This window comes from Scylla paramamosain, chromosome 45 (genome assembly GCF_035594125.1).
Source record: "Scylla paramamosain isolate STU-SP2022 chromosome 45, ASM3559412v1, whole genome shotgun sequence".
Taxonomy (NCBI): domain Eukaryota; kingdom Metazoa; phylum Arthropoda; class Malacostraca; order Decapoda; family Portunidae; genus Scylla; species Scylla paramamosain.
The window spans coordinates 1,290,001-1,317,500 of NC_087195.1; the positions used below are offsets into that span (position 1 = coordinate 1,290,001).

The following is a 27,500-nucleotide window of genomic DNA, read 5'->3' on the forward strand; positions in this document are numbered from 1 at the left end:
TATTTTAACCATCACACAATAAATAAATAAATAAATAAATAAATAAAACAGTAAATAACAAACAAACACTATCTTGCAAGGTCCAGTACGCATCACGTTTGTAACTCGCGCAAGGAAAGCGGGAAAAAAAAGTCAATTACCTGATTATTTTTCTTTTAATCAACGTATCTCCTTTCATTTTAACCTTACAGAGAAAAAATACAGAAAACATTAAACAAACACTGTATCTTGCGAGGTTTCAGTGAGCACCACGCCTGTTACTCGACCAAAACACGATATAACCCTTGAAAACTTAATCAGCGCACACTTGTCTCCACTGAGCACTGCGGCACGGGTGAGACAACGAGGGAGACAAGACAGTATTAACTTACCGAAGCGAGGCCATTGCTATCGTGAGGGCTGTGAGGGCCTGGGGCGCGAGGCGAGAGGCAGGTGGAGGAGGAGGGCGAGGGCGAGGTAACCGTCCCCAACCGCTGCTTGAGTCATACTGAGGACTGAGTTAGAGAGAGCCACCAATATACTCCCGTGCCCGTGGTCCTTCCTTCACCTGCGTCCTCGCCTCGGCTCTCTCTCTGGTTCGTATGCAGAAACATTTTGCTCTCTCACCACTACTATTTTCCAAGGCCAGAGATAATTAGCCGGGTTTTTAAGAGTGTTTGTCGTGTAAATAATGTTAAAGTGTAGTTAAACTGTCGCTAGAATTGTAAAATCAAGCCTAGTGTAACTTTATAAAATGGCCCGTATTTAGAAACTCTTTGCTCTCTCACAACAGATGGTTTTTGAGGCCACAGAGATGAGTAGCCAGGTTCTCAAGACTGTTTCTCTTGTTAATAATGTAGAAATCTCGTTGATCTGTCACTACAACAGTAAAAAACATCCTCAAAAACCGGTGTCACTTTAACCACGTAGAGCCTTTTAAAAAGTAGTGAAGATGCAGCGCAGTGTTTTAGAATTCGGTTTTCCTCCCCCCTCTCTCTCTCTCTCTCTCTCTCTCTGTATGTATTTCTTTAGTCACCTGTTTCCTGGTTCTGTTTCTCATTTCCTTGTTGTTTTTTCATAAGATTCTGTTTCTAAGTCGTGTTTATGGACCATCAGTTTTAGCCATTACAAGCTTGTCTTCCTTCATAATCCTTCTCTCTGGTCCTTTTCTCTTTCGCCTTCCTTGTGCATCATCTCCATCATCCTCTTCTCGCCACATACGCCTTATTTCTAGTCTTGTCATTCCCATACCACCTCATTCTTGCCCATTACAAGCTTATCTTCTTTCACTGTATCCAAAAATCTTCTCTCACGTCTTCCTGTCTTCTCCAGCATCTTTCAGTCAGCGACCCACGTTGTCCTAATGGTGAGGCAGCAAGGGAAATCACAGTTCAAAGCCTTTCATATTACTGATGACCTTTATTAAACACACACATCAATTGGTTACAGTACGGTTACCTAACAGCCTTCGTACATTTTCTAACATACAAAAATATTCATCATGTTTTGTCCAGAAATAAACTGTTTATGTAGAAGTCTGTAGGCCAGTTCCCTTAATATTTAACAGCCATTAATGCACACACGAACGTCTACAGTGGTTACGAGGTGAAGGTCATTGGTGGCAGAGTCGTGGGTTCTGTGACCTTCGTGTAGCAGTCAAGTACCGTCCGTGCAAAGTGCGTGATTCCAGTAAGTAAAGAGAGCTGATGCAAACACTCTCTCGTTAAACGCTGTGCTGTGTTACCAAGTCAAATCTTGCTGAGTCGTGGGTTTAGTGGCCTTAACATTTGTGCAGCGTATATAAATGTTGTGTAGTTCAGATATACAGTGCGACTCCACGAAATAGAACAGATCTGAAGTAAACAACGATCTTTTATGCGCCGTCTCATGTCAGTAAGTCAAACACAGCTGAAAGTCGTGGGTTTAGTGGCCTTAACATTTGTGCAGCGTATATAAATGTTGTGTAGTTCAGATATACAGTGCGACTCCACGAAATAGAGGTCTGATGCACTGATCTTTTATGTGCTATCCTATGTTATTAAGGCAAATGCAGCGGAGTCGTGGTTTTAGTGCCCTTAGGATTTGTGCAACGGCTATATATCGTGTATAGTTTAGTGCGACTCTAGTAAATAGTCTGATGCAAACGCTGATAATTTGCAGTCTTACGTAAACCTTTTCACTGCTACACATTCTTTTCCCATAATCCCTTGTAGCTCTTCAGATACTTATTTTTCGTGCTAAAACACATTAATTAATCCTGCAGCCTAGACAGCACCAAATTAATCTTTTTTATTGCCTCTTTTATCTATCCATGCAAATATCTTTTATAATGTGCTCAATATTACCAAAGACGAACATAGCAGTGAAAGAGTTAATAAGTCAAGTCTTGTAAAGTATCGTGGTTTTGGGTCCTTAAAATTAATCGAATATAGTCCATTAAATAGAGATTAATGAAAACGCGCATCTTTTTATATTTTCTCCACTGTCAGTAAGTCAAATCTAGCTAAGAGTCATGGCTTTTGAGGTCTTAAAATATCCTGAATACAATCCGGTTATAGCGTGGGTGTGTGACTCCATGAAATAAAGACTAATGAAAAAATTCTTCTTTTACATTCTCTTCTCTGTTAATAAGTCAAATCTTCCTGGGAGTCACGAGTTTTGAGCTCTTTAAAATTTGTCGACTGTGATTCAGTTACAGTGGCAGTTACAGTGACTTCAGTAAGACATAGAAACACTGGTACTTCATATTCTGTCCTTCCAATAACACAACTACCTCGTGTTTACAATAGTGTTTGACTCCAGGAAGACAAAAACATTGGTCGTTCATACTGTCCTAGTAACCTAACCATCTCGCGTTTACCAAATTGACTCCAGTATATAAAGACAAACACTGGTCTTTCATACAGTCCTCCCAGTAACTTTTCTTTTTTTTTTTTGCTTTCTTTAGGCGTTAGATGAGTGAAAAAGGAGAGGTTTGACAGAAAAAACGTGAGAAACATGAAGTAGGTTAAAGTTTGTGGGCGGGCCAAACTTTAATCTTTTTTGGTTACTGTTTACGTACACTACAAGAAATATTTCCCAATTAACAATAAGACGCATTCATATCCTTAAACAACCAAAGCGAAGAGTTGATATGTAAATACTGTGTAACTATAATATAATCTCATATTGGAAAGCTGCGAGATAAACAAGTTGGAGGGGAAAATCACCAAAAACAACAGCAGGGAAACAAAAAAAAAGGAAAAAAAAAGGAAAACAGCGATTTACAAAAAAAAAGCAGGAAAACAATTCACCAAAAAACAACAGCGAGGAACACACACACACACACACACACAAAAAAAAAAAAAAAGGGAAAACAGCAATTCATCCCCAAAAGACAAAGGAAAACAGTAATTCACCAAAAAAATACAAAAAACAATAAAAAATCAAGAAAACAAAATAAAAAACGAGAAAAAAACAATAAAACAAAACAAAGAACAGTAGAAGGAGTTAACTGCTTACCTCTCTTTTGCCTGCCTGCCTGTCTGTCTGTCTGTCTGTCTGTCTGTCTGTCTGTCTATCTGTTATTCACTCCTACAACTCCGAACTGACAGACATACAGACCAACATTCACACCACCACTCCTGCCTGCCTGCCGCTCCATCTCAACATCCTTCCAAACAAACAAACACACACACACACACACACACCTCTAGGCAGGCAAATTAGCCACGGCAGGGATAATTGACGTGTATATCTGAATACCTCTCATAAAAATATTTTCATTTAGAAATTCATTGTGGTCGTGAAGAAGAAGTGGTGTGTGGTTCATTGGAGAGAAACCAAGTGCCGGGATTCCAACCTGAGAGAGAGAGAGAGAGAGAGAGAGAGAGAGAGAGAGAGAGAGAGAGAGAGAGAGAGAGAATATTATTAATTTCTAATGCACTAAAGACTAATGTAATTTATTGTTTTCATATATATATACCAGGAAAAGTGAGGTGAAGTTAATATTGATAAAATAGAAGGATAGAATAAGGAAAAAATTTAGAAAAAGGAGATAAGACAAGGTAAAAAGTTAAAAAGGAGAAGAAAAAAAGGCAAAAAAGTGAGATAAAACGAGATAAAACGAAATAACTAGTTAAAAGAAAAGAGAAAAGAAAAAGAAAAAGAGGAAGAGGAGGGAAAAAGGAGATAAAACATGAAAAATGCAATCTGAGAGAGAGAGAGAGAGAGAGAGAGAGAGAGAGAGAGAGAGAGAGAGAGAGAGAGAGAGAGAGAGAGAGAGAGAGAGAGAGAGAGAGAGAGAGAGAGAGAGAGAGAAAATTACCACACTACTAAATAAAAAAAAAAAAAATAAATAAATAAATAAATAAATAAATAAATGAATAAATAAATAAATAAATAAATCAAGACAACACTAAAACACACAAAAAATACAAAATTACAAATAAAAGCACCAAACAAATGGCCCCAGGTAAGTATAAGTAACTACAAGGTGCTAACGAGTCAACAGGTGAACAGGAGAACAGGTGAACATGAGCAGGTGGGACTTACCGATCTGAGATACCGTGAGTCTGTAGCGGCTGGGAAAATCCTCTTCATGAGCTTGATGTTCCTAGAGAGAGAGAGAGAGAGAGTGAGAGAGAGAGAGAGTTATTCAGTTTAGTTCCTCTTCCTCCTCCTTCTCCTATTACTACTACTATTACTTATATTATTATTTTTTTTAATTTCTTTTCACCAGTCAATATTTTTCCTATTATCCTCCTCCTCCTCCTCCTCTTACTACTACTACTACTACTACTACTACTACTACTACTACTACTACTACTACTACTACTACTACTACTTACTTTTACCAACCTATTTTCATTGTCCTATTACTTAACTTAAATCAATCTATTTATCTCATTTTTCTTCCCTTTACATACACAAGAAGCAAGGCAAGGCACCGAAAAAAGATTGAAAAAATGCACTTAATTATGTTGTCCATCTATGTGTCTAATATAAGTGACAAAGGTGTGTGTGTGTGTGTGTGTGTGTGTGTGTGTGTGTGTGTGTGTGTGTGTGTGTGTGTGTGTGTGTACTTACTCTTTCTTGCAAGCTCCAGCGAAGGCATCCCACCACGCACTCTTCCCATCTTCTACACATGTCGTCTGAGGAATCTTCGTCTAGAGAAAGAGAGAGAGAAAGAGAGAGAGAGAGTGTTTTTAGTATACTCTCAATCAATCTATATTTACAGGTCATCATAATGCACTAAACCATAACAAAACATTAATAAAAAGGTCTTCTTTAGTCTTCCCCCTGGCCTCCTTGTCATGTCCTCCACACACCAGCCCTAGGTCTTAGGTTAGAGCCTCTTGGGTTAGCTTAGGTCTCATTAGGTTAGGTTAGGTTAGGTCAGGTTAGGTCTTCCCACTATTCTCTCTTCTCAGTCTAAATATAAACACAGTGGGATCTCATATCTATCCAATCTATCTATCAATCAATCTATCTATCATATCTAATCCAATCTATCCATCAAGCAATTTCTGTACCTATGACTCATTATAATGCAAGATAATACAGCAGACACACACACGCGTACAAACACATACCTGCGTGTCAAATTCCATCGTGACGTCAGCCCCAGCCTCCCTGCACCACCCCTTCATCCGCCCCTCCAGCTCATCGAAGTCCGTGGTGGGAGGAACGCGAATGTTGAACCCCAGTGTGATTTCTGCGGGGATCACGTTGAATTGCACTCCACCCTGGGGGTAATAATGTGCTGTGTTAGGTTCAGTTCAGTTCAGTTCGGTTTGGTTTAGTTTGGTTTGAGAGAGAGGTGGGGGGGGAGGCTGTTGTCTTACCTGTACTTTGGTGAGGTTGACGGTGATCACGTCCCCCAAGTTGAGGGATGGATCAGCGGCCAGCCTCTGCTCCTCCTGGTCACGGAAGTCAAGGAAAGAGTTGACCACCTTCCTCATCTTCTCCCCGGCATTGTCCTTCAGGAACTGTGATCCGTGACCTGGCTGGCCCGGGCACTTCACGTACAGGTCTGTGGAGGTCAGGTCAGGTCAGGTCAAGATTATGAGAAGAGGAGCAAAGCATTTTTGGGCCTTTTAACAAGTGAGACAGGTGTTTAATAGTGTTTTTATGGTTGTAGTGAGAGATTAACAAGACTTCTACATTGTTAAAAGCAGAAACAGTCTTGTGAACCCAGCTAATCATTCCTATGACCTTGGAAAATAGTTAACATAGTTTTAAACAAAAGAATAGACTTAAAACACACACACACATACACACACACACAGGATATAAGAAGTTATTAACTATTTTTTATTAAGGATGGAACTGGCTTAAAAAAAAAAAAGGATAAAAAAGGCCACTGAGGATTGTAAATAAAGTGTAATAGGAGGATGATAAGGAATGTTTTATCTTAAGCTATCAGTACAAGACAATAGCAGCTCTGTGTGTGTGTGTGTGTGTGTGTGTGTGTGTGTGTGTGTGTGTGTGTGTGTGTGTGTGTGTGTGTGTGTGTGTGTGTGTGTGTGTGTGTGTGTGTGTGACAGTAACAGTAGCTGGAACCTTCATATGTGTACTGTATAATTTCTTTGACACACTTGAATCAATATAAACTTATTATTTCATCACCAGCTGCAAAAGTTCCTCAAGGTCAGTAATCAGGATGCAAGAAATGTTGGGATGAGGCTTGAAAAGTTTGGTTTATGAAAGAGACAGGAAGGAATTGGTTCTCAAATAGAGTGGTGGATGAATGGAATGGACTCAGTAATCAGGTTGTTAGTGCTGAGTCATTAGGGAGCTAAAAAAATAGTTAAAAAACACACACACACACACACACACACACACACACACACACACACACACACACACACACTGGTTGCTTCAAAATAAATGAACTAAATGTGCATAGATATGCGAACAAGACCACACAAGATAAATATAACTAGATAAACACACATACACACACACACATACACACACATTTGTTCCCATGATGCTCAGTTGTCTCAGACCCACCAGTGATAACAGCCACCTGCCCTTCTCTCTCTCTTTGTCTTATCTCTCAGCTATCATCCACTTGTGCTGCATCGGACTCAGCACTCAGCCCAGCACACAGCATCCTACCACAAGAAACTAATGCATTTTTATTCACAGTATCAGATAAGTTGATGGAAAGACTGAACAGTGTATAATATCTGTATTTTCTAGTCTGTTTTTTTTATTTATTTTTTTCCATCATTATTCCTCGGCAAATTTCTTACTTTGTCTTAGAATATTTGTCGTCTTTGTACTGTCAAATTTTTAACTGTCATTTTTTACTGGTCTTAAAATATTTGTAATCTACTTCCTGTCATACTTTCAACTCCATCTGTCATTTTAACTTGCATTTTTTTTCACCAGTATTCCTTGACAATATTCCACTTTGTCTTAAAATATTTACTTAGTCATTTCAACTTGCATTTTCTCACCCTTACTCCTTGTCAATTTCAACTTTGCTAAATCACTCTTAAAATCTATTCTTCTACTCACTAACCAAGAAACCAAGGAAATAGTGCACAGAATAACAGAGATACAGGGAAGAGAAGAAGGTAGCTAAATCTTGCATTGTGAATCGAGCATCTAGACCAAAAGGAGGACAGACTGACTCAAACTAAGGACCACTAAGGAAGCTGCACGTTTACCACCAACTGAGCCACAAACCAAGGACGTAATGCATAAAATAAGAGAGATGGAAGGAGAAATACAGATTGTAGAGTAAAATCAATGTTCTAAGAGGGACGGATTGAAGGGCCAGACAATGACGTTACAAAATTATCATTCACTCACTGAGAAATAAAAGAAGTAACGCTCAAAATAAAGAGATAGAAAGATAAATAAACTTTGTACGGGAAAAACATGCTGACTAAAGAATTAAAGAAGATAAAGCACAAAATAGAGATAGAGAGATAAAATAAAAACTGGCAGGAGAGAGAATAGAGCGATGAATAAATAGAGAAGAGACCAGTGTATAGAATGAACAAAAAACACACTAACCAAATAAATCAAGAACACAAGAACACAAAGGAAGCTACAAGAAGCCATCAGACCTACACATAGCAGTCCCAAGTAAAAAAAAAAAATTAATAAAATAAATAATTCCAATGAAAAACACGTCAAACTCCAATAACAAAGGAAGAACAAACCATAACAAACTTACTCCATGGGGAACGTTCACCGTAGAACACGAAGAACTCCTCTCCTTCATTGGCGTATCCCTCGTCCAATGCAAAACCCACGTTGAGTTTACGAAAAGCTTCAGATTTGACAAACAGCATCATTCCTTTGAAGCCGCTAACCTCCTCATCTGTGTGTGGAGTGGTGGGTGAGTGGAGAAGAGGTGGGTCATGGATGTGGAGAGAGATGAGGATGAGTAGTGAGGGGTCTTGGGGGGGGGGGGTGAGTTAAGATTGATACAAGAATAAAAGATGAAACTTATTAATTAAATCTGATGAACACAAATAACAAACTAAAAAAAAAAAGATAAATAAATAAAATAAGTAAATAAATAAACCAAATAAACATAAACACAGGTAACGAACTAATTAAACAAGGTGCAGACAGCTCACTAATTAACCTAACTAAATCAAATAAATACTGGTAAGAAAACAATGATGATAAAAAAAAAAGGAACTGGTCAAACTAATTACTTCAAACACGCAAACACGAACAAACAAATTAACTACACGAGGTAAACACAGGTAAGAAAACAGAGACGATACTAAAACACAACAAACAGAACCAGGTAAACACAAACAAACAAAGACACAAACAAACTAACAAATTAAACCAAATCAACACCAACAAACAAACAAACAAACAAAGCCAGATGAACACACACAAAAAAAAACACAAACCAGGAAACAATTAAACAAAAACCTCAAATAAACAAACAAACAAACAAACAAACAAACAAACAAACTAAACGAACCAACACACACAGGTAACTAGCAAAACAAACTGACCAAAAGCAGGTAACACACTCACCTGGGACGAAGGAAAGGTGAATGGTACGCAGAAACTTCCCTCGTCCTTCCTTCTGCAACTTCTTCAGGGCTTCAATATACTGCATGCCCACACACTTCATGTCCTGCGTCCCCCTGCCATAGATGTCCCCGTTCTCGTCCTTGTGGGCACTGAAGGGGTCATATTTCCAGTGCTCCTGTAGGTGGGTAGGTTTGGTAACAAGTTATTTATTTTTTTTTTTTCGTGAGACAGGATAAATCATCATGCTTTTCTTTTTTATGTAGTTATTGATAAACTGACTAGCTAACTGTGGGGGCGGTGATGTTATACATAGTGTGTGTGTGTATGTGTGTGTATTCTCTGCTTTATACTACACTATTCCCCAAGGCCACAGAGGTGATTAGCCAAGTTCTCAAGTGTTTCTCCTGCTAATAATGTAACCTTGTTAATCCACCACTACAACAATAAAAACACCTTTAAAAACCTGTATGACTTATTAGAAAAGCCTGCATTCTGAAACGCTTTGCTCTCTCACCATGGCCATTTTCCAAGGCTACAGAGATGACTGGCCAGGTTCTCAAGTGTGTTTCTCCTGTTAATAATGTAGAAATCTTGTTAATCTGCCACTAGAGCAATAAAACACCATTAAAAACTCATTCGTGCAACTTCAATTAAATAGTGGAGATGCAGCAAAGAGGTGATTCAGAATGTGTGTGTGTGTGTGTGTGTGTTTATTCATATTACTGTTACTAATAGTTTTGTTTTTATTCTTCTACTGCTGCTACTGCTAGATACTAATTCATTATTATTATTATTATTATTTTTTTTTTATATAGGAAGGGCATCAGCTGAGGTCAACAAAAGTATAATAAAAAACAATAATAATACATATATAAAAGGCCCACTGAGGTACTGGTCCCCTAACAGTCAAAGGCAGTCACCAAAAATTAAAGGATACATCTACTGCAAATAATACAAACACCACAACCACAACAACTGACAAAAACATCCTATCCTATGACTACTACTACTACTACTACTACTACTACTACAACTTACCGGGAACACAGGGACAACATCTGTATGAGAATTGAGAAGGATGGAGGGGAGGGAAGGATCGGAGCCAGGCAGAGTGAGAATAACCGTAGGGCTGGCAGGGGCAAACTCTATCACTTGGACCTTTGCACCCAACTCCTTCCCCTGCCTCTTGAGAAACTCCGTACAGGGACCTTACGGGAGGGGAAGATAGAGTTAATGGTGTAATATTAGGTTAGGTTAGAGGGATGTTTGAAATGGTGGTGAGTTATGGTGAGTTAAGGGGGAAGAAAAGGGATGGTTATTGAAATGAGGAAAAGATGTGTTAGGAATGTTAGTTGGAAAGTGTTAGGGGTGATAATTAGAGGCTAGGTTAGGGTAAGTGGGGAGAGATGTGGCCTGCTGGTTCTCTCTCTCTCTCTCTCTCTCTCTTCCACTGTTGAATTTAAAGTATAGTTAGTTAGGGAAGGCTATTATAAGAAGTTTGTATTGAGAATGGTGAATATTTTTAATGTAATATTGCAGAAAGATTAATAGAAGTTAGGTTAGGTTTGGTTGAGTTGAGTTGAGTTGGATTGGGTTAAGTTAGGTTCAATTTGGTTAGGTTTGGTTAGGTTTTGGTTCAGTTAGGTTAGGTTCGGTGAGGTTAAGTAGACAAACAGGTGTAAGGGATATAGAAAAAAATTAATTCCCATATTTGATGCATATAAAACACACCTTTTTTTCATAAATGGCCTAAATAAATCACCTTGCATAAACGAGAGGCATCCTGCAGATTTTATTTAGGATTTTCCCTCACCCGCACACCCAAAGATTTACCCAACTGTATCCCAGGCAAAGGGAGCTGCATCATCTTTTCAAACCATAATATAAAGTAAGAAAATGCTGAAAATGAAAATCCATCCTTGATTAGTGACGTGCCAAGTGTGCCGCTGACATCTCGGAGGCTGGGCCAAGATGTCTCGCCTCCGTGACCGACCCATTGCTTCTTCTATAACTGCAATCATGTGAGATATTTTAATTATTGTGATTGGTCGCTCTTCCGTCGGCTGTACTGCTAGCTCGCTTTAAACATCACACGCTTAAATACATAAAAATAAACAGGCTTTTTTTCTGAATATGCCAAGCTAAAATCGGAGTGTGTCTTGCGTGCCATCAAATACGTCAGGTTAGGTTAGGTTAGGTTAGGTTAGGCTGAGTTATGTTAGGTTAGGTTAGGTTAGGTTAGGTTAGGTTAGGTTCGATTAGGTTAGGCTGAGTTAGGTTAGGTTAGGTTAGGTTAGGTTAGGTTAGGTTGGGTTAGGTTAGGTTAGGTTCGATTAGGTTAGGCTGAGTTATGTTAGGTTAGGGTGAAAATATCTGAATGCATTGGGATAAACTACTTAGGTTATGAAGATATATAGACAACACCAAAATAAACCTAACAACTTAATTTGTATGAAAACGTGATTGAAATAAACTTAACCTAAGAAAAGAAAAAAAAAAAGATAGGAAAATATACATGAAGCCATAATAAACCACAAGAAAATAAAAGAAAAACAAATAAAACAAAGACATGGAGGAAAAAAATAAAAAAGAACCAAAATAAAGATGAACCACACAATCAAAACAAAAACAAGAAAATCAAACAAAAAATAAACAAAAAAAAAAAGAAGAAGAATTACAATTAACTACACATATGTTAAAAACAGCAGCAATTCAACAGCTGGTGTGTGGTTAGGGGAAAGAAAGGGCTAAGAAATTAAGTGACGACCAATTAGTATACGTGAGGAAGATACGAAAATAAAGTAAGAAAATAAAGTTATCTTAAAGTTGTGAAATTAAAATGGAGGAAGAAGGAGAAATAAGAAGAAAGGGAAGGAGAGGTGAGGAGAGAAAAGTAGGAAAGGAATAAGAAACACGGAGAGAGAGAGGAAGGAGAAATAAGAAGAAAGGGAAAAAGGAGAGGTGGAGAGAGAAAAGTAGGAAAGTAATAAGAAACACGGAGAGAGAGAGAGAGAGAGAGAGAGAGAGAGAGAGAGAGAGAACGACACAGATAGATACATAGATCTCTCTCTCTCTCTCTCTCTCTCTCTCTCACACACACACACACACACACATACACACACACACACACACAGACTTACCATAATTCGGATCCGGATGCATAGTATTAATTCGGATGTATTCCCGAAAGTTGGTAACCGCTTGTTCTTCCTGGGCCATGGTGGAGGAGGAGGAGGAAGAGGAGGGTGCCGAGAGAAGCACTAAGGAACACAAAGGAAGAGGAAGAGGATGACGAGGAAAAGAAGACCGGAAGTACAGGAAATTAACTGATGAAAATGAAGAATAGAGAAGAAAATTATATAAAGGAAAGATAAAATTTGAGGGGGGGGGGTAGGAGGAAGAGGGAGACGGGAAGTTACAGTAAACAAATTAAAGAAGGAAGATCAAGTAAAGCAGTAATAAAGAAGAAAAGAAGCAAAATAGAAACACAATAATGAAGAAAAGTAGAAAGCAGCAGCGGTAGAACTTATCAGTAGGAAGGATCAACCGATACTGAAGTAAGACTAGAACACACACACGCACACACGCACACACACACACGTGCGCAGAATTGTTGTCAGGTTTTACAAATCAATATAATTTCAGTTCGTTTCGTTTGCATGTGGAAATGTTTCAGAAGTCTCTCTCTCTCTCTCTCTCTCTCTCTCTCTCTCTCTCTCTCTCTCTCGTCAAACATTATCATAAGCCAAAATATTATGACATACTTTTATTATTATTATTATTATTATTATTATTATTATTATTATTATTATTATTATTATTATTCCATATTAAATGAAGCACGTGAAGATTACATACTTGTTACAATATGTAATAGCAGTAATAATAATAATAATGATAATAATAATAATAATAATAATAATAATAATAATAATAATAATAATAATAATAATAATAGACACCTTAAGCCAGAATATTATTATTATTATTATTATTATTATTATTATTATTATTATTATTATTATTATTATTTACGACTACTGTATGCATAAAAAAAACTCAAAACATGTAATTTTAGAAATGTAGCCTGGAAATAAAAATACAATAAAAAAAAAATCACACCACACACAACACAAATACACATACACAAATTGTTGACACTCCTAAACACACAAAACATCGACTTATTTTTTTACTTAGGGATGACAGGCTTAAATTATTTCACACAGTATTTGTTATTTCTTCTCTTCTTTTTTTTCAAGTCTTTCTCACTAATATATGTTCCTTCACTATTTCTTGTGTTTTTATCCTCGTTTTCTATTTTTCTTTTCACTAAATATTTATCACTATCATACGCTTCTTCATTATTTCTCATTTTTCATCTTTTTAATGTTATTTTTTTGTTATTTCTTCTTCCTTCACTTTTCATCCTTTCATTTCCTCCTCTTCTTCATGTTCTCATCAATTTTTCTATTCCTTTTCCTCCCTTTTCTTTCTTTATATTTCCAAATTTCAATTATCTCTTTAACCCTCTTTATCACCAAAATATTCCTTTTCCTTTCTTTTCTTCAATTTCCTTCCGTTAACCTTTCCCAATTCATGTTTTTCTTTTTTTTCTCGTTTTCTCTTTCCTTTTCCTTTTCTAAAACCTCAAATTCTCGTTTACACACCTCGTCCTCCTCCTCTTCTCTCCTTCTTTTACTTATTTCTAAACACAAAAACACCTCACATTTCAATTATACATTAAATTTTCACATCGATGCCAAACACTTGATAAATTCTTATAATACATACAAGATTTACTTAACAAATTGTATTCTATAAGCTAAACGTCAGAATAGTTTAGTTAGGGGTGGATGTGACGAGTATAGAAAACGGGAATGTATAGGTGATTACTTATCTATGTACACAGAGAGAGAGAGAGAGAGAGAGAGAGAGAGAGAGAGAGAGAGAGAGAGAGAGAGAGAGAGAGAGAGAGAGAGAGAGAAAATCCATTAAAAAAAGAAAGAAAACGAAGCCCACAAAAATGAAAAAAAAAAAATTCCTCTGAAATAAGTAAAGAAATAAAGAAAAAGAAAAAAAAAACTGGAAAAACATTCAAAGAAAATCAAACTCCCTTAGAAATGAAAATAAGACGAAAAGACCCACTAAGACAAACAAACAAACAAACAAACAAACGAAAGAAAAACAAACACCAAAGATTACACACACACACACACACACACACAAACACACACACTCACATATTCGACACATTCTCAACATCAGTATGTCTTGTAGTAACCTCAGGAGAGTAATAAGAGGAAAACATGCTTCTATCCACGACCCTTCTTAGTGGGCCAGATGGAGGGGCGTCCTTGGAACAGCAGGGGAGAGACACACAGCAGGAACTGGCAGTAGAGGTATTGGTACGCCTGCAGGGGAGGTACTGCTTCACTGCCCTCCTGAAGTTTTTTGACATGGAGCAGTAGATGACGGGGTTGATGCAGCAGTGAATGAAGGGAAGGAGCACGAAGATGATGTTGAAGTTGTAGAAGACCTGTGAGAGAGAGCCGGTGGTGAGGGAGAGTGAGAGGGGCAGAGCAAACTTGGTATTGTTCATTGCCTCAAAAACTCAATTCCTCCATCTATCAACTCGACACAACCTTCCAGACAACTATCCCCTCTTCTTCAATGACTCTCAACTGTTCTCCTCTTCTACACTGAACATCCTCGGTCTGTCCTTTACTTATAATCTGAACTGGAAACTTCACATCTCATCTCTAGCTAAAACAGCTTCTATGAAGTTAGGCGTTCTGAGACGTCTCCGCCAGTTTTTCTCACTCCCCCAGCTGCTAACTCTGTACAAGGGCCGTCCATGGATGGAGTATGCTTCACATGTCTGGGGAGGAGGGGGGAGGTTCCACTCATACTGCTCTTCTAGACAGGGTGGAATCAAAAGCTTTTCGTCTCATCAACTCCTCTCCTCTAACTGACTGCCTTCAGCCTCTCTCTCACCGCCGCAATGTTGCATCTCTAGCTGTCTTCTACCGCTATTTTCATGCCAACTGCAGGCCTCCCCTCCTCCAGCGGTCTCATTGCACAAAACTTTCTTCTCTCTCTCACCCCTATCTTGTCAAGAGGGAGGTTTCAAGACACTTATCCTTCAATTTTTGACTACCGCTTTGGACTCTTTTCTGGGACTGACATCTCATTGGGCTTTTTTTTTTATTGGATTTTTGTTGCCCCTGACCAGTGTCCCTCCTATATATATAAAAAAAAAAAAAAGTGCTTGAGGGAGTGGATGGTAGTGAAATTGTAGAGTATATGTGAAGAGAGGGAGGGAGAGGGTGCGTGAGTGAGAGTGAGCGAGGGTCAAGTGTGTGAGGGAGTAAACAAGCAGAAAATAATTCAGTTTTATAAAGAAAGATCGAAATATTGAGAAAGATAAGAAAATGACGAAACGAATAAAAAAAATATACAAAGGAAGACAAAAATAAAAATAAAAGTCAAGTACGTACTTTGAGAGAGAGAGAGAGAGAGAGAGAGAGAGAGAGAGAGAGAGAGAGAGAGAGAGAGAGAGAGAGAGAGAGAGAGAGAGAGAGAGAGAAAGAGAGAATTTATAGAAAAGAATCTCTCTCTCTCTCTTTCTGACCTTCACAGGCCTTGACAACAACACGCACACACACACACACACACACACACACACACACACACACACACACACACACACACACACACACACACACACACACACACACACACACCAACATCTAGAGTAAAAAAAAACAAAAAAAAACAATCTTGATTTGGCAACAAGAGAAATAATGAAATAAATAGATAAAAAAAAGACACGTAAGAACTCTCTCTCTCTCTCTCTCTCTCTCTCTCTGGAACCTTACCTCATTGAACTGTATGAGCCCCAGGTTAATGCACACCCCCATTATGATGCTCGGGCCCCAACACAAGAGAAACAGCACCACCACCACAATCAGCATCTTGATAACCTGCAGGCACCACACACACACCACCACCTTGTTAGCATTTGATCAGCACCTTGTTAGCACCTTCTTAGTACCTGTTAGCACCTTGTTAGTACCTTAATACCTAGTTAATACCTTGTTAAGACCTTGTTAACACCTTAGCACATTCAGGCTAATTAATGGTTCACGGGAGGATGTTAAACTACCACTGTAATGATGAAAACGCTGTTGAAAATCCCACTAACTTTCAGTACAGCCTGTTAAACAACTAAGCTACCACTACAATCGTGAAAACACCTTTGAAAACCCCAATAACTTCCACTAAAACAGCTAAACTATCACTGCAATTATGAAAACACCCTTGAAAACCCCAATAACTTCCATTAAAACAGCTAAACTATCACTGTAATTATGAAAACACCCTTGAAAACCCCAATAACTTCCATTAAAACAGCTAAACTATCACTGTAATTATGAAAACACCCTTGAAAACCCCAATAACTTCCATTAAAACAGCTAAACTATCACTGCAATTATGAAAACACCCTTGAAAACCCCAATAACTTCCATTAAAACAGCTAAACTATCACTGTAATTATGAAAACACCCTTGAAAACCCCAATAACTTCCATTAAAAACAGCTAAACTATCACTGCAATTATGAAAACACCCTTGAAAACCCCAATAACTTCCATTAAAACAGCTAAACTATCACTGCAATTATGAAAACACCAATAACTTCCGCTACAACAGCTAAACTATCACTGTAAATTACGAAAACACCCTTGAAAACCCCAATAACTTCCAGCAGGGCCTGTTGACAGCATTCAAGACAGCGGGAGGGCCTGCACATAGGAAAGTCCCCAGACATTTAGTGCGTGTGCGAATAGTCTCACATTGTGATTGGAGGGAGAAGTCTCGCCTCGTGATTGGCCGCCATCTTCTCATCAGCTAATTTAACGTAACCAAACATAACCTAACCAAACTAACCTAATCAAATCTAACCTAACCTAATCAAACCTAACCTAACCTAACCCAACTTAACGTAACCTTACCTAACCTAACCTACCCCAACTTAACGTAACGTAACCTAATCTAACCTAATGTAACCTAACCTAACCTAACCTAACCTAACCTAATGTAACCTAACCTAACCTAACCTAACCTAACCTAACCTAATGTAACCTAACCTAACCTAACCTAACCTAATGTAACCTAACCTAACGTAACCTAACCTAACCTAACCTAACCTAACCAAACCTAACTAACCTAATAAAATTTACCTAACCTAACCTATCCAAATAATGCGTTACAATAAATAAAAGACCATATCCAGTAATTAGGTAGTTAAGGTTAGGTTAGATAAGTTAGTTAATGAAAAGGAGACAGCCAATCACGTGACGGGGGCTTCTTGCACATGTGTAGAGTGTGCTGGGACTCTCCTAGTGAAGGCTCCCCTATGACAGCGCACCGTGACACCTAAGAGTGGCGCCCTCGGGAGGTACAAAAGGGTTAATATTATGCAACATGAAGCGTGAATTATAAGGAAGAGTGATTGTCTGGCATGGGAAGACACGACCACTGGACACTAAAATATAGCAAAACAACGTGTCTGTGTGTGTGTGTGTGTGTAAATATTAATAGAAAACATGGAGAGAGAGAGAGAGAGAGAGAGAGGAGAGAGAGAGAGAGAGAGAGAGAGAGAGAGAGAGAGAGAGAGAGAGAGAGAGAGAGAGAGAGAGGCAGAGACTGATGTTTAAGAAATAGAACACACACACACACACACACACACACACACACACACACACACACACACACACACACACACACCAATCCCTCTCTCCATCTCACCTGCTTCCTTGCCCTCCTCACATCCTCTCCCTTCTCCCTCTTCCTCTGCAGGCACCTTCCTCCTGGCGACGGGGTGCGGGACCTGAGGAAGGGCTGGGGCACGTAAAGGGAGGCGGAACTGTTATAAGCAGAATCACGGGCCATGTTGCTCCTTCCTGCTGTTAACCTTCCTGCTGTTAACCTTCCTGCTGTCAATTCACGTCCCCTAGTTTGGAGGTAATAAGTTTCTGTCCTGCTGGAGGAGAAGGAGAAGGAGGAGGAGGAGGAGGAGTGGTTAGTGTGAGGGAAGGGTGTGTGTGTGTGTGTGTGTTGATAAGAGAAAGGATATGGTGAGAGTGTTAGAGAGATAACAACATTTTCACCCCCCACTAGCACCAGCAAGACTCACCCACGTGCTGTTGAATTGGTGAGCACAATTATCGTTTTCGTGGACCGCCAGAGCTCCCTAATGACTGCTGCATAGAAGGCGATCATCAGCAGGGCAGGCACCACGAAGAGAACTGAAAGCTGGTATGTTACGAAGGCAAGGGAGTCCATCTTCTGGCAGTAATACGCGGTCACCCTTACTGGTCTTGGCGGGGTCCATGTAAACGACAGTACTCATGCGCTGTTTGGGGGAGGAAAGGGTAATTAGTGAGACTGGATTGAATTGGGTTGTGTTGGGTTGTTTGGGTGCGGTTGATGGTTAATGAGGTTAGGTTGAGTTTGATTGGATTGGGAGAAGTTGGGTTGTATGAGAGAGAGAGAGAGAGAGAGAGAGAGAGAGAGAGAGAGAGAGAGAGAGAGAGAGAGAGAGAGAGAGAGAGAGAGAAGAAATAAAACATAACCAAATGTCATCAAGGGATTATTGTCATCATTATTGTTATTATCATCATAAATAGTAGTAGTAGTAGTAGTAGTAGTAGTAGTAGTAGTAGTAGTAGTAGTAGTAGTAGTAGTAGTAGTAGTAGTAGTGGTGGTGGTGGTGGTGGTAGTGGAAAACAGGTACACTGACGACTACTACTACTACTACTACTACTACTACTACTACTACTACTCCTACCACTACTACTACTACTACTACTACTACTACTATTTGACCTACCATGACAAAGATGACAGGGCTGGCCAGGAGGAGGGAGGTCACCCACACTACCATGACTGACCTCCTGCAGTTGCTCATAGTGCACAGTGACCTTGACCTCATGGGGAACACGATGACAATGAACCTGCGTAGGAGGAGGTCACAGGTCAGGTCGGATCAGGTCAGCTTAGGCTAGGTTAGGTTTGCTTGCACTGGGTCAGGTTGGGTTAAGTTAGGTTAGGTTAGGTGAAAGAAAAAAAAATCCCCCCATTACTTTCTTGTCATTCCTTTGTGTTCCTTTGTGTTCCCTTGTATCGCAGTAGCCAGACGCGGACAAAAGCAAGAGGGGTGAACAGCCAGGACACTCTATTGCTTGTATACCTTCACGTATCGCGTTCATTCGCCCGCCACTTGACATGCCTTGACCTTCGACCTCATAACTCGCGAACTAAAGCGCGGAGAAAGAAAAGCGTAACGTTGCTTAAAAGACAAAGGGTTGGCGTAGTTTATGTACAAATTTGAGTAGAATATACGGAGAAACAACTTAGTAATTATGAATTGAATAAAGAAATTTAGTTACGAAGGAATTTTTTTCTTTCACATGCTTTAACCTTTGACCTCATAACTCGCGAACTAAGGCACGGAGAGAGAAAAGCGTAACATAGCGTAAAATGCAAAGAATTGGCGTAGTTTATGTAGTCATTTGAAAAGAACCTACAAAGAAATAACTGAGTAATGACGAGTTGAAAAATCACAAAATCTGTTACCGACCATTATCGTTTCACATGCAATGACATTTGACCTCATAACTCACAATACTAAAACACATAGAGATAAAAGCGTACCGTGGCGGGAAAGGTAAAGAATCAAGGTAGTTTATGTACGACTTTTGAAAGAATATACAGGAAAGCAAGCGAGTAACGATGAGTTGAAAAATAAGGGAAGCTAGTGACCGAGAAAAATTATTCCTTCGCATACTCTGAGCATTGTCCTCGTAACTAACAAAGCAGCGCACACACAGAGAGAAACGTTGCATGACTTGAAAGAAAAATGATTGGGCTAGTTTGTGTCGTTGACCGAAAAGAATGTACCTGAAAACAAGCGAGGGATGAGCTGAAGAATGATCTAGTTGAAAGAAAAAGACCCTATTCAAATTTCCCAACATTTTTGCTCATAACTCACAAACTGAAGCACGGAGGGAAGGATGCGTACTGTGGCTTTAAAGGAGAATAACTAGGGTACTTTGTGTCCAGATTTGAAAAGAATAGAATGAAAGGCAAGAGAGAAATAATGACTTGAATTATATGGAAACGACGAGGAAAAAATGTCTTTCCCCTTTTCTTGCTGTTTGACTCGTTATGTTTGAAGCAAGGTGGGGAGCGGGGAGGAGGCGTGACCTGGTATGCGAAGGATGAGTGTATACTATAGCAATACTAAAATAATGAAGCAAAAAAAAAGAAAGGAGTAATGTGCTGAAATTTTTGAAATATGGCTACGAAAAAGAAATAATAAGGAAAAAGAAATTAAAATCAAATATATGTAATCATTTCTAGCTTAAAAAAATTCTCCTTAGACTCACAGAATAGAAATTACACCAAGTTTACTATAACTGTAAGATAAAAAGTCAAAAAATAAATAAGCGAGCAAAGAATTATGTTTGAAAAAAATTGGACATGATTACTGTGAAGACATGAATCAAATAAATAGTAAAAACAAACAAACAAACAAACAAACGCACTGAAATTCACAACATAGATTCAGGGGTGTCAACTTGATGCCCCGCGGGTGAAAAGTTGCCCTCGTGGTGGTCTTAAGAGGCCCGCGAGGTGACGAGAGATTTTCCCACACTCGATTTGCTATAATTGTTGTAAATAAGAAAAAAAAAAAAATGTAACTTAACTGCTAAGACGAGACATAATAAATTTTACCTTTTTACCTTAATAATGTATTCTTGTTAAACCAAATAAGTTGTAATCTTCAGTCTTAATTACCAAACCTCTGATGGCTCTCGAAGGGATAGAAGAATATAACAAGTTTTCTATAATGTACCACTGAAAGGAAGAAAACGGAGAGAGAGAGAGAGAGAGAGAGAGAGAGAGAGAGAGAGAGAGAGAGAGAGAGAGAGAGAGAGAGAGAGAGAGAGAGAGAGAGAGACCTTCCATATTGCGAAAGTTTCAACAATATGCAGATGTAAACAACCTTGTCATCGGCCAGGCATCGCAAAGTCTCCTAAAGCGACCAAAATATTGACTCCTGTACACCAGAGTCTATCTACACTACCTTCCTTTGGCTCTAATTGAAGTGACACGCAGGTTTTTAAAAGGTATTTCATTTTCTTTCTTTTCTCTTTCTTTTTTTTTGTTTTGTTTACGATTCCGAAGGTTTGTTTGAAAATGATACGGGTTTTTCAAGTGTTTTAGGGTTCAAAGGTTTCTAATTGAAGTGATATGGGTTTTTAAGGGTGTTTTTATGGTTCAAGAAGTTCTAATTCAAATGACACGGGTTTTTAAGGGTGTTTTTAAGGTTCAAGAAGTTCTAATTGAAGTGAAACGGGTTTTTAAGGGCGTTTTTACGATTCAAAAGGTTCTAATTGAAATGAAACGAGATTTTGAAGTGTTTCTAAGGTTCAGAGGGTTGCAAGTGGTCACACGATAGTGTTTAAGAATGTTTTTCAAGGTTCAAAGAGTTCTAATTGAAGTGACTCGAGTTTTTAAGGGTGTTTTTAAGTTTCAAAAGATTGTAATTAAAGTGAAACGAGTTTTTAAGGGTGTTTTACGGTTCAAAAGGCTCCAGTTGAGGTGACACGGTTCTAGTGACAGATTAACAAGATTTCTACATTTCTAACAGGAGAAACGCTCTTGAGAACCCGGCGAATCATCTCTGCTGCCTTGGAAAACAGTGTGGTGAGAGCGCAAGGAGTTAAAAAAAAAAGGTGTCTATTTAATAAGTTACACGGACTTTTAAGGGTGTTTTTATGGTTCCAGTGACAGATTAACAAGGTTTCCACACTATTAATAGGATAAATACTCCTGAGAACCCGGCAAAGTCATCTCTGTGGCCTTGGAAAACAGTCGTGGTGAAAGAGCAGAGGGTTCACGAAGAAAACGGTAAACAGAAAACGGAGTCCACAGTGACACGCCTCCCACAAACCTTCGCTCAGACGGATGGTACTGCTTCAGTGGGTCACGCACGAAGGTTTATGGGAAAGATACAGAGTTTAAACGATTCAAATAGAGATATGTGGTGTTCTGTAGCTATTCTTCTGGCTTTCATTGTAATTGCGCTCTCTCTCTCTCTCTCTCTCTCTCTCTCTCTCTCTCTCTCTCTCATATAAGGGTTATAAGCTTGTTTCCTTTACATTAAGGAGAGAGAGAGAGAGAGAGAGAGAGAGAGAGAGAGAGAGAGAGAGAGAGAGTTAACCGAATTATATATTTCATTAATGATACAAAGTGTGTGTGTGTGTGTGTGTGTGTGTGTGTGTGTACCCAGTCGGACCTGATCCTGAAATGGACTTTATACATCAATATTTTTCTTTTACAATTCATGATTTAATTATATGTAGTCTAATAGTATTTTTTTTTATTACAAATATTTTTTTTTATACCTTTGTTAAGAAAGAAAAAAAATCAATAAAAAAAAATTCATCTGGTAATTGGATATGTCCTTTCCTTAACTTAATAAAAAATAAATAAAGTAAATAAACAAATACAATCATAACATTAGATAAACCATTAAATTTCGTCAAACATTAGACAAACTATTTCATCTCGTCAAATTTAGCACTACAATTTTCTTCTCTTTCTCTCTCTCTCCCACCTGATATGTCTTTCCTCTCTTCCTCCCTTCCTCCTCCTCCTCCTCCTCCTTTTCCTCGTCCTCTTAAATTTTCAAGAGAACAGGTCTGGGCCAAGAGGAGGCGGGTTTTCTTTTCATAGAGGAGAATTTATATATCTTTTTAGTCTGGCATGAAAAGGTTCCGTTTTCTCTAATAGCACTCCTGGAAAAGCCCCGGACGATGGCCAGGTGAGATGTGGGTAGTGTCTTTCTTCACGTTTTCATTTTATTAGTGTGTGTGTGTGTGTGTGTGTGTGTGTGTGTGTGTGTGGTTAAGGTTAAGGTTAGGTTAGGTTAAGGTAGGTTAGGTGTGTGTGTGGTGTGGATGTATGCATGTGGGTGTGTGTGTGTGTGTGTGTGTCTCTCTCTCTCTCTCTCTCTCTCTCTCTCTCTCTCTCTCTCTCTCTCTCTCAGTAAATATACATAAAAGCGATTAAGAAGTCTCTCTCTAACCTCTCATTCATTACTCTCTCTCTCTCTCTCTCTCTCTCTCTCTCTCTCTCTCTCTCTCTCTCTCTCTCTCTCTCTCTCTCTCTCTCTCTCTCACACCTAACCTAACCTAACCCAACCCAAGCCTTACCTTTCAAGACTCACGGCCGTTAGATTCAAGACACTGGCGGTGAAGGAAAGCATCATTATGTAGTTTGCCACCTTGCACGCCGCGCCCCCGGAGTCCCACAGCACCACGAAGAAGTAAACAGTCTTGAGGGGCACGCAGAGGAGGAGCATGAGCAGGTCCGCCATGCTAAGTGATACCAAGAATAAATTGGTAGTGTTTCTTGATTTGCGGTCGCCTGGAGAGGGAATGAGATGGTGTTAGGTTAAGTTAGGTTAGGTTAGGTTAGGTTAGGTTTGGTTTGGTTTGGTTAGGTTAAGGTGGGTTAGGTTTGGTTAGGTTAGGTTAAGTTTGGTTAGGTTAGGTTAGGTTTGGTTAGGTTAGGTTTGGTTAGGTTAGGTTAGGTTAGGTTAAGGTAGGTTAGGTTAGGTTAGGGTAGGTTAAGTTAGGTTAGGTTAGGTTAAGGTAGACTAGGTTAGGTTAGGTTAGGTTAGGTTAGGTTAGGGTAGGTTAGGTTAGGTTAGGTTAGGTTAAGTTAGGTTTGGTTAGGTTAGGTTAGGTTAGGTTTGGTTAGGTTAGGTTTGGTTTGGTTAGGTTAGGTTAGGTTAGGGTAGGTTAGGTTAGGTTAGGTTAAGGTTAGGTTAAGGTAGGTTAGGTTAGGTTAGGTTAGGTTAGGTTAAGTTAGGTTAGGTTAAGTTAGGTTAGGTTAGGTTAGGTTAAGTTTGGTTAGGTTAGGTTAGGTTAGGTTAGGTTAAGTTAGGTTTGGTTAGGTTAGGTTAGGTTAGGTTATGTTATGTTAGGGTAGGTTAGGTTAGGTTAAGTTTGGTTAGGTTAGGTTAGGTTAGATTAGGTTAGGTTAGGTTAGGTTAGGTTAGGTTAAGTTAGGTTAGGTTAGGTTAAGTTAGGTTAGGTTAGGTTAGGTTAGGTTAAGTTAGCTTAGGTTAGGTTAGGTTAAGTTAGTTTAGGTTAGGTTAGGTTGAGTTAGTTTAGGTTAAGTGTGTGTGTGTGGGAGGCATTGGTGGGGTTACTTGTAGTGTTTTTCCTGGTGTTTTACGGTGTTTTGGTGTGTTTAGGGTGGTGTGTATGTGTGTATGAGTGTTACTTGGTGTGTAGGTGGTTTGGGTGTGTTTTGGGTGGGCGTGTTTTGGGTGTAATTGGGTGTTTTGGATGAAAAGTTTAAGAGAAGAAGGAAGGATGGAAAAGATAAAGAAAGTAAGAAAGAGATAGACGCAAGTTAAGAGAGAGAGGGACAAACAAATGAAGGAGAGAAAAAAATGAAGGAAAATGACAATATATTCGAGTTTTAAAAAAGAAAAAAGAAAAAAAAAGAATAGAAGGAAGAACAAACAAGTGAAGAAGAGGAAAAAGAAAGAAAAGTTAAGGAAAATCAGGGAAAATGACAAGATTTGGAAGTTTAAAGGAAGTGAGAAAAAGTGAGAAAGAGAAATGGAAGGAGAGAGATAAAAACAAATGAAGGAAAGGAAAAAAACGACGGAAAAGAAGGAAAATGAAGGAAAATAACAGCAAATTGGAAAGTTTAAAGAAAGCAGGGCATAAAAGAGAATGAGAAAGACAAAAACAAATAAAAGCGAGACAAACACAAAGGAATATGAAGGAAAGTAACAAACAAACAGACAGACAGACAGACAGACAGACAGAGACAAACAGAAAAACAAACAAATATACAAGGTTTTGACGTTTGTGAGATTGGGAAACTTTGGTAACTAAGATTCATAATTATAACTCTCTCTCTCTCTCTCTCTCTCTCTCTCTCTCTCTCTCTCTCTCTCTCTCTCTCTCTCTCTCTCTCTCTCTCTCACCTGCCATAAGTACGATCACTGCCACGTTGCCAAGTACTCCAAACACGAGAGTCACCAAATAAGTCGTAATATGGACATAAAAATACGGAATTTCCTGAAAAAAAAGGGAAAAAATTGATTAGAGATGGTAGTGAGCAGAGAGAGAGAGAGAGAGAGAGAGAGAGAGAGAGAGAGAGAGAGAGAGAGAGAGAGAGAATTCATGAGGAAAATTTTTAAAAGGTAATGAAAAATTCTCTTTCTCTCTCTTTCATCCTCCTTTCTCTTCCTTCTTTCTTCTCTCTTTCTCTCCATTTCCCTCTTTTTTCCCCTCCCTCCCCCCATCCACTTCCCTACCTCTATCTGTTTTCCCTCCACACCCCCTCCCCCTCTTCCTCTCCCCCTGATAAAGGAAAAAATTAGGGAAATAAAGAAGACAAGAAATATGAGAGGAAAATATGAAAATAAAAAAAAATGAAAGGAAAACCCACCCTATTTTTTTCCCCTCCCTTCTCTCCCTACATCCCTCCCTCTTTCTTTCCTCCAGTTCCCTCCTCCTCCTCCTCCTCCTCCTTCTTGCTTCCATCACTCCCTCATTCTCTCCTCCATTAACCATTTCCTCCTTCCTTTCCTCCTTCTTTCCTCCATTAACTTTTCCCTCCTCCCCCTCCTCCTCCTCCTCCTACTCCTCCTCCTCCTCCTCCTCCACTTACCCTCCATGGATAGCGAAGGTCATAAGGATCTGCAATGGTGATGGAAAGACTGTCATTGGAGGAGGAGGAGGAGGAGGAGGAGGAGGAGGAGGAGGAGGAGGAGGAGATATTCAAGAAGTCCTCGTCCAGCTCCATAAATCCAGGTGGTTCTTCCATGACTTGAGAAAACTGGAATGAGAAAGAGAGAGAGAGAGAGAGAGAGAGAAATTATTAGTTATTTTTCATTTAATTATTTTGTTTTTATTTATCTATTTATTTATTTATTTTTTGCTTTTGTTTTTTTATTGTACACAGAGGAGGAGGAGGAGAAGGAGGAGGAGGAGGAGGAGGAGGAGGAGGAGGAGGAGGAGGAGGAGGAGGGGGAGGAGGAGGAGGGGGAGAATGTTTGTACTACTCTCTCTCTCTCTCTCTCTCTCTCTCTCTCTCTCTCTCTCTCGGAAATAAAAGTGCTTCATTATCTCCGCTTCGAACCACTAATGATCATTGCTTCAATTCTTTGCTTCATTCCAACTTAACAATTAATACTAGTGTGCGTTTGCTGAGAGAGAGAGAGAGAGAGAGAGAGAGAGAGAGAGAGAGAGAGAGAGAGAGAGAGAGAGAGAGAGAGTTGTTATGCACTTCAATAAAAATAATTGGTGATAATAATTCTGGTGATTTATTCAAGTAATGGTCTGTGTGTGTGTGTGTGTGTGTGTGTGTGTGTGTGTGTGTGTGTGTGTGTGTGTGTGTGTGTGTGTGCTGTTGTTGTTGTTGTTGTTGTTGTTGTTGTTGTTATCATTATTATTATTATTATTATTATTATTATTATTATTATTATTATTATTATTATTATTATCATTATCATGAACGCCATGACAGAAAACAAAAAAAATAACGAAATACAACAGAACAGGATAAAAACAAAAATAAAACAATAAAAAAATATAAAAAAATAAAACAAATAAAAAAATAACGATAAATTGAAAATAAAAACAAAACAAAACAAAAAAGTTATCAAAAACTTTATCAAAATATACCAAAGTACAAAAAGTAACACCTTACAAAAAGTTACCTTAAAATTCAAAATAAAAAAAGTAAATGAAATAAAACAAAAAGTATAAATGAAACACACTTGAGTAAAGCAAGTCTCATCAAACTCCCCGGAACTTATACTTCTCCCGACCGTCTTCTGTCTGGGCCAATGAGGAGCCGCGGCCCTGATGGATGGACCAATCAGCGGAGCGCAGAGGGGTAATCATAACCTATAATAAATCTATAATGTTTTCGTTAAATTTATCATTTCACAAAGTTCATTTATTTGATATAGTTTAAAAAATTGTTTTATTTATATATTTAAAGGTCTTTTGTAAATCTTTTTTACATTTTTTTTTTATTTGTTTTCTTGAGAGTTCCTTAGATAGACAGAGGATGTGACACGAGTTAGTGCGGACACTGGCACAGGTGACAGACAGTGCAGCTTGCTCTGAGTCGAAAACGTTGTGTGCACATGTGCACTGTGAGGCGCTGTGTGGCCGTGCACTGTGAGGCGCTGTGAGGCCGCGGTGTGAAATTCAAGCGTGGCCCCCTGTGGAGCGGATCACCACTGCGGGCTGTGTGGACGTGTGGATGTGGATGTCCGCTGGTGAAACTGTCAATTACTTAGTCATGATTTATACAAGTTTTGGAAATTTATAGTGATAAAACGTACATGTGATTTAGCGCTAAACATTACACAGTGACGCAGTGGAAGCAATAAATGACAAA

The 27,500-nt window shown here is 38.9% G+C and overlaps 3 protein-coding genes across 3 annotated transcripts in view; all 3 read right to left on the minus strand.

The window, feature by feature from the left end:
- Positions 1–1,245, minus strand: part of LOC135094399 (collagen alpha-1(XV) chain-like) — a 52,577-nt gene extending 51,332 nt beyond the window's left edge. Inside the window, exon 1 of the mRNA XM_063994453.1 lies at positions 372–1,245. Within this exon, the coding sequence (XP_063850523.1) occupies positions 372–385 (14 nt within the window). The 5' untranslated portion in view covers positions 386–1,245. The remainder of the gene's footprint in view (positions 1–371) is intronic.
- A 133-nt stretch (positions 1,246–1,378) lies between these two features.
- Positions 1,379–12,556, minus strand: LOC135094398 (aminoacylase-1-like). Its single transcript, XM_063994452.1, has 9 exons — positions 12,123–12,556; positions 10,021–10,190; positions 8,983–9,157; positions 8,156–8,302; positions 5,805–5,992; positions 5,553–5,705; positions 5,047–5,126; positions 4,513–4,573; positions 1,379–3,820 (listed from the first exon to the last, which is right to left on the minus strand). The coding sequence occupies exons 1-9, from the start codon at positions 12,199–12,201 to the stop codon at positions 3,671–3,673; spliced, it is 1,203 nt and encodes a 400-aa protein (XP_063850522.1). The 5' UTR covers positions 12,202–12,556; the 3' UTR covers positions 1,379–3,670.
- A 1,341-nt stretch (positions 12,557–13,897) lies between these two features.
- The window catches only part of LOC135094292 (cholecystokinin receptor type A-like), a 28,511-nt gene continuing 14,908 nt past the window's right edge, over positions 13,898–27,500 (minus strand). The window contains exons 3-10 of the mRNA XM_063994286.1: positions 25,758–25,925; positions 25,069–25,162; positions 23,273–23,486; positions 18,880–19,003; positions 18,243–18,402; positions 17,796–18,178; positions 15,864–15,968; positions 13,898–14,521 (exon numbers count right to left, since the gene is read on the minus strand). Coding sequence (XP_063850356.1) covers positions 14,222–14,521; positions 15,864–15,968; positions 17,796–18,178; positions 18,243–18,402; positions 18,880–19,003; positions 23,273–23,486; positions 25,069–25,162; positions 25,758–25,913 — 1,536 coding nt within the window. The 5' untranslated portion in view covers positions 25,914–25,925 and the 3' untranslated portion in view covers positions 13,898–14,221. The remainder of the gene's footprint in view (positions 14,522–15,863; positions 15,969–17,795; positions 18,179–18,242; positions 18,403–18,879; positions 19,004–23,272; positions 23,487–25,068; positions 25,163–25,757; positions 25,926–27,500) is intronic.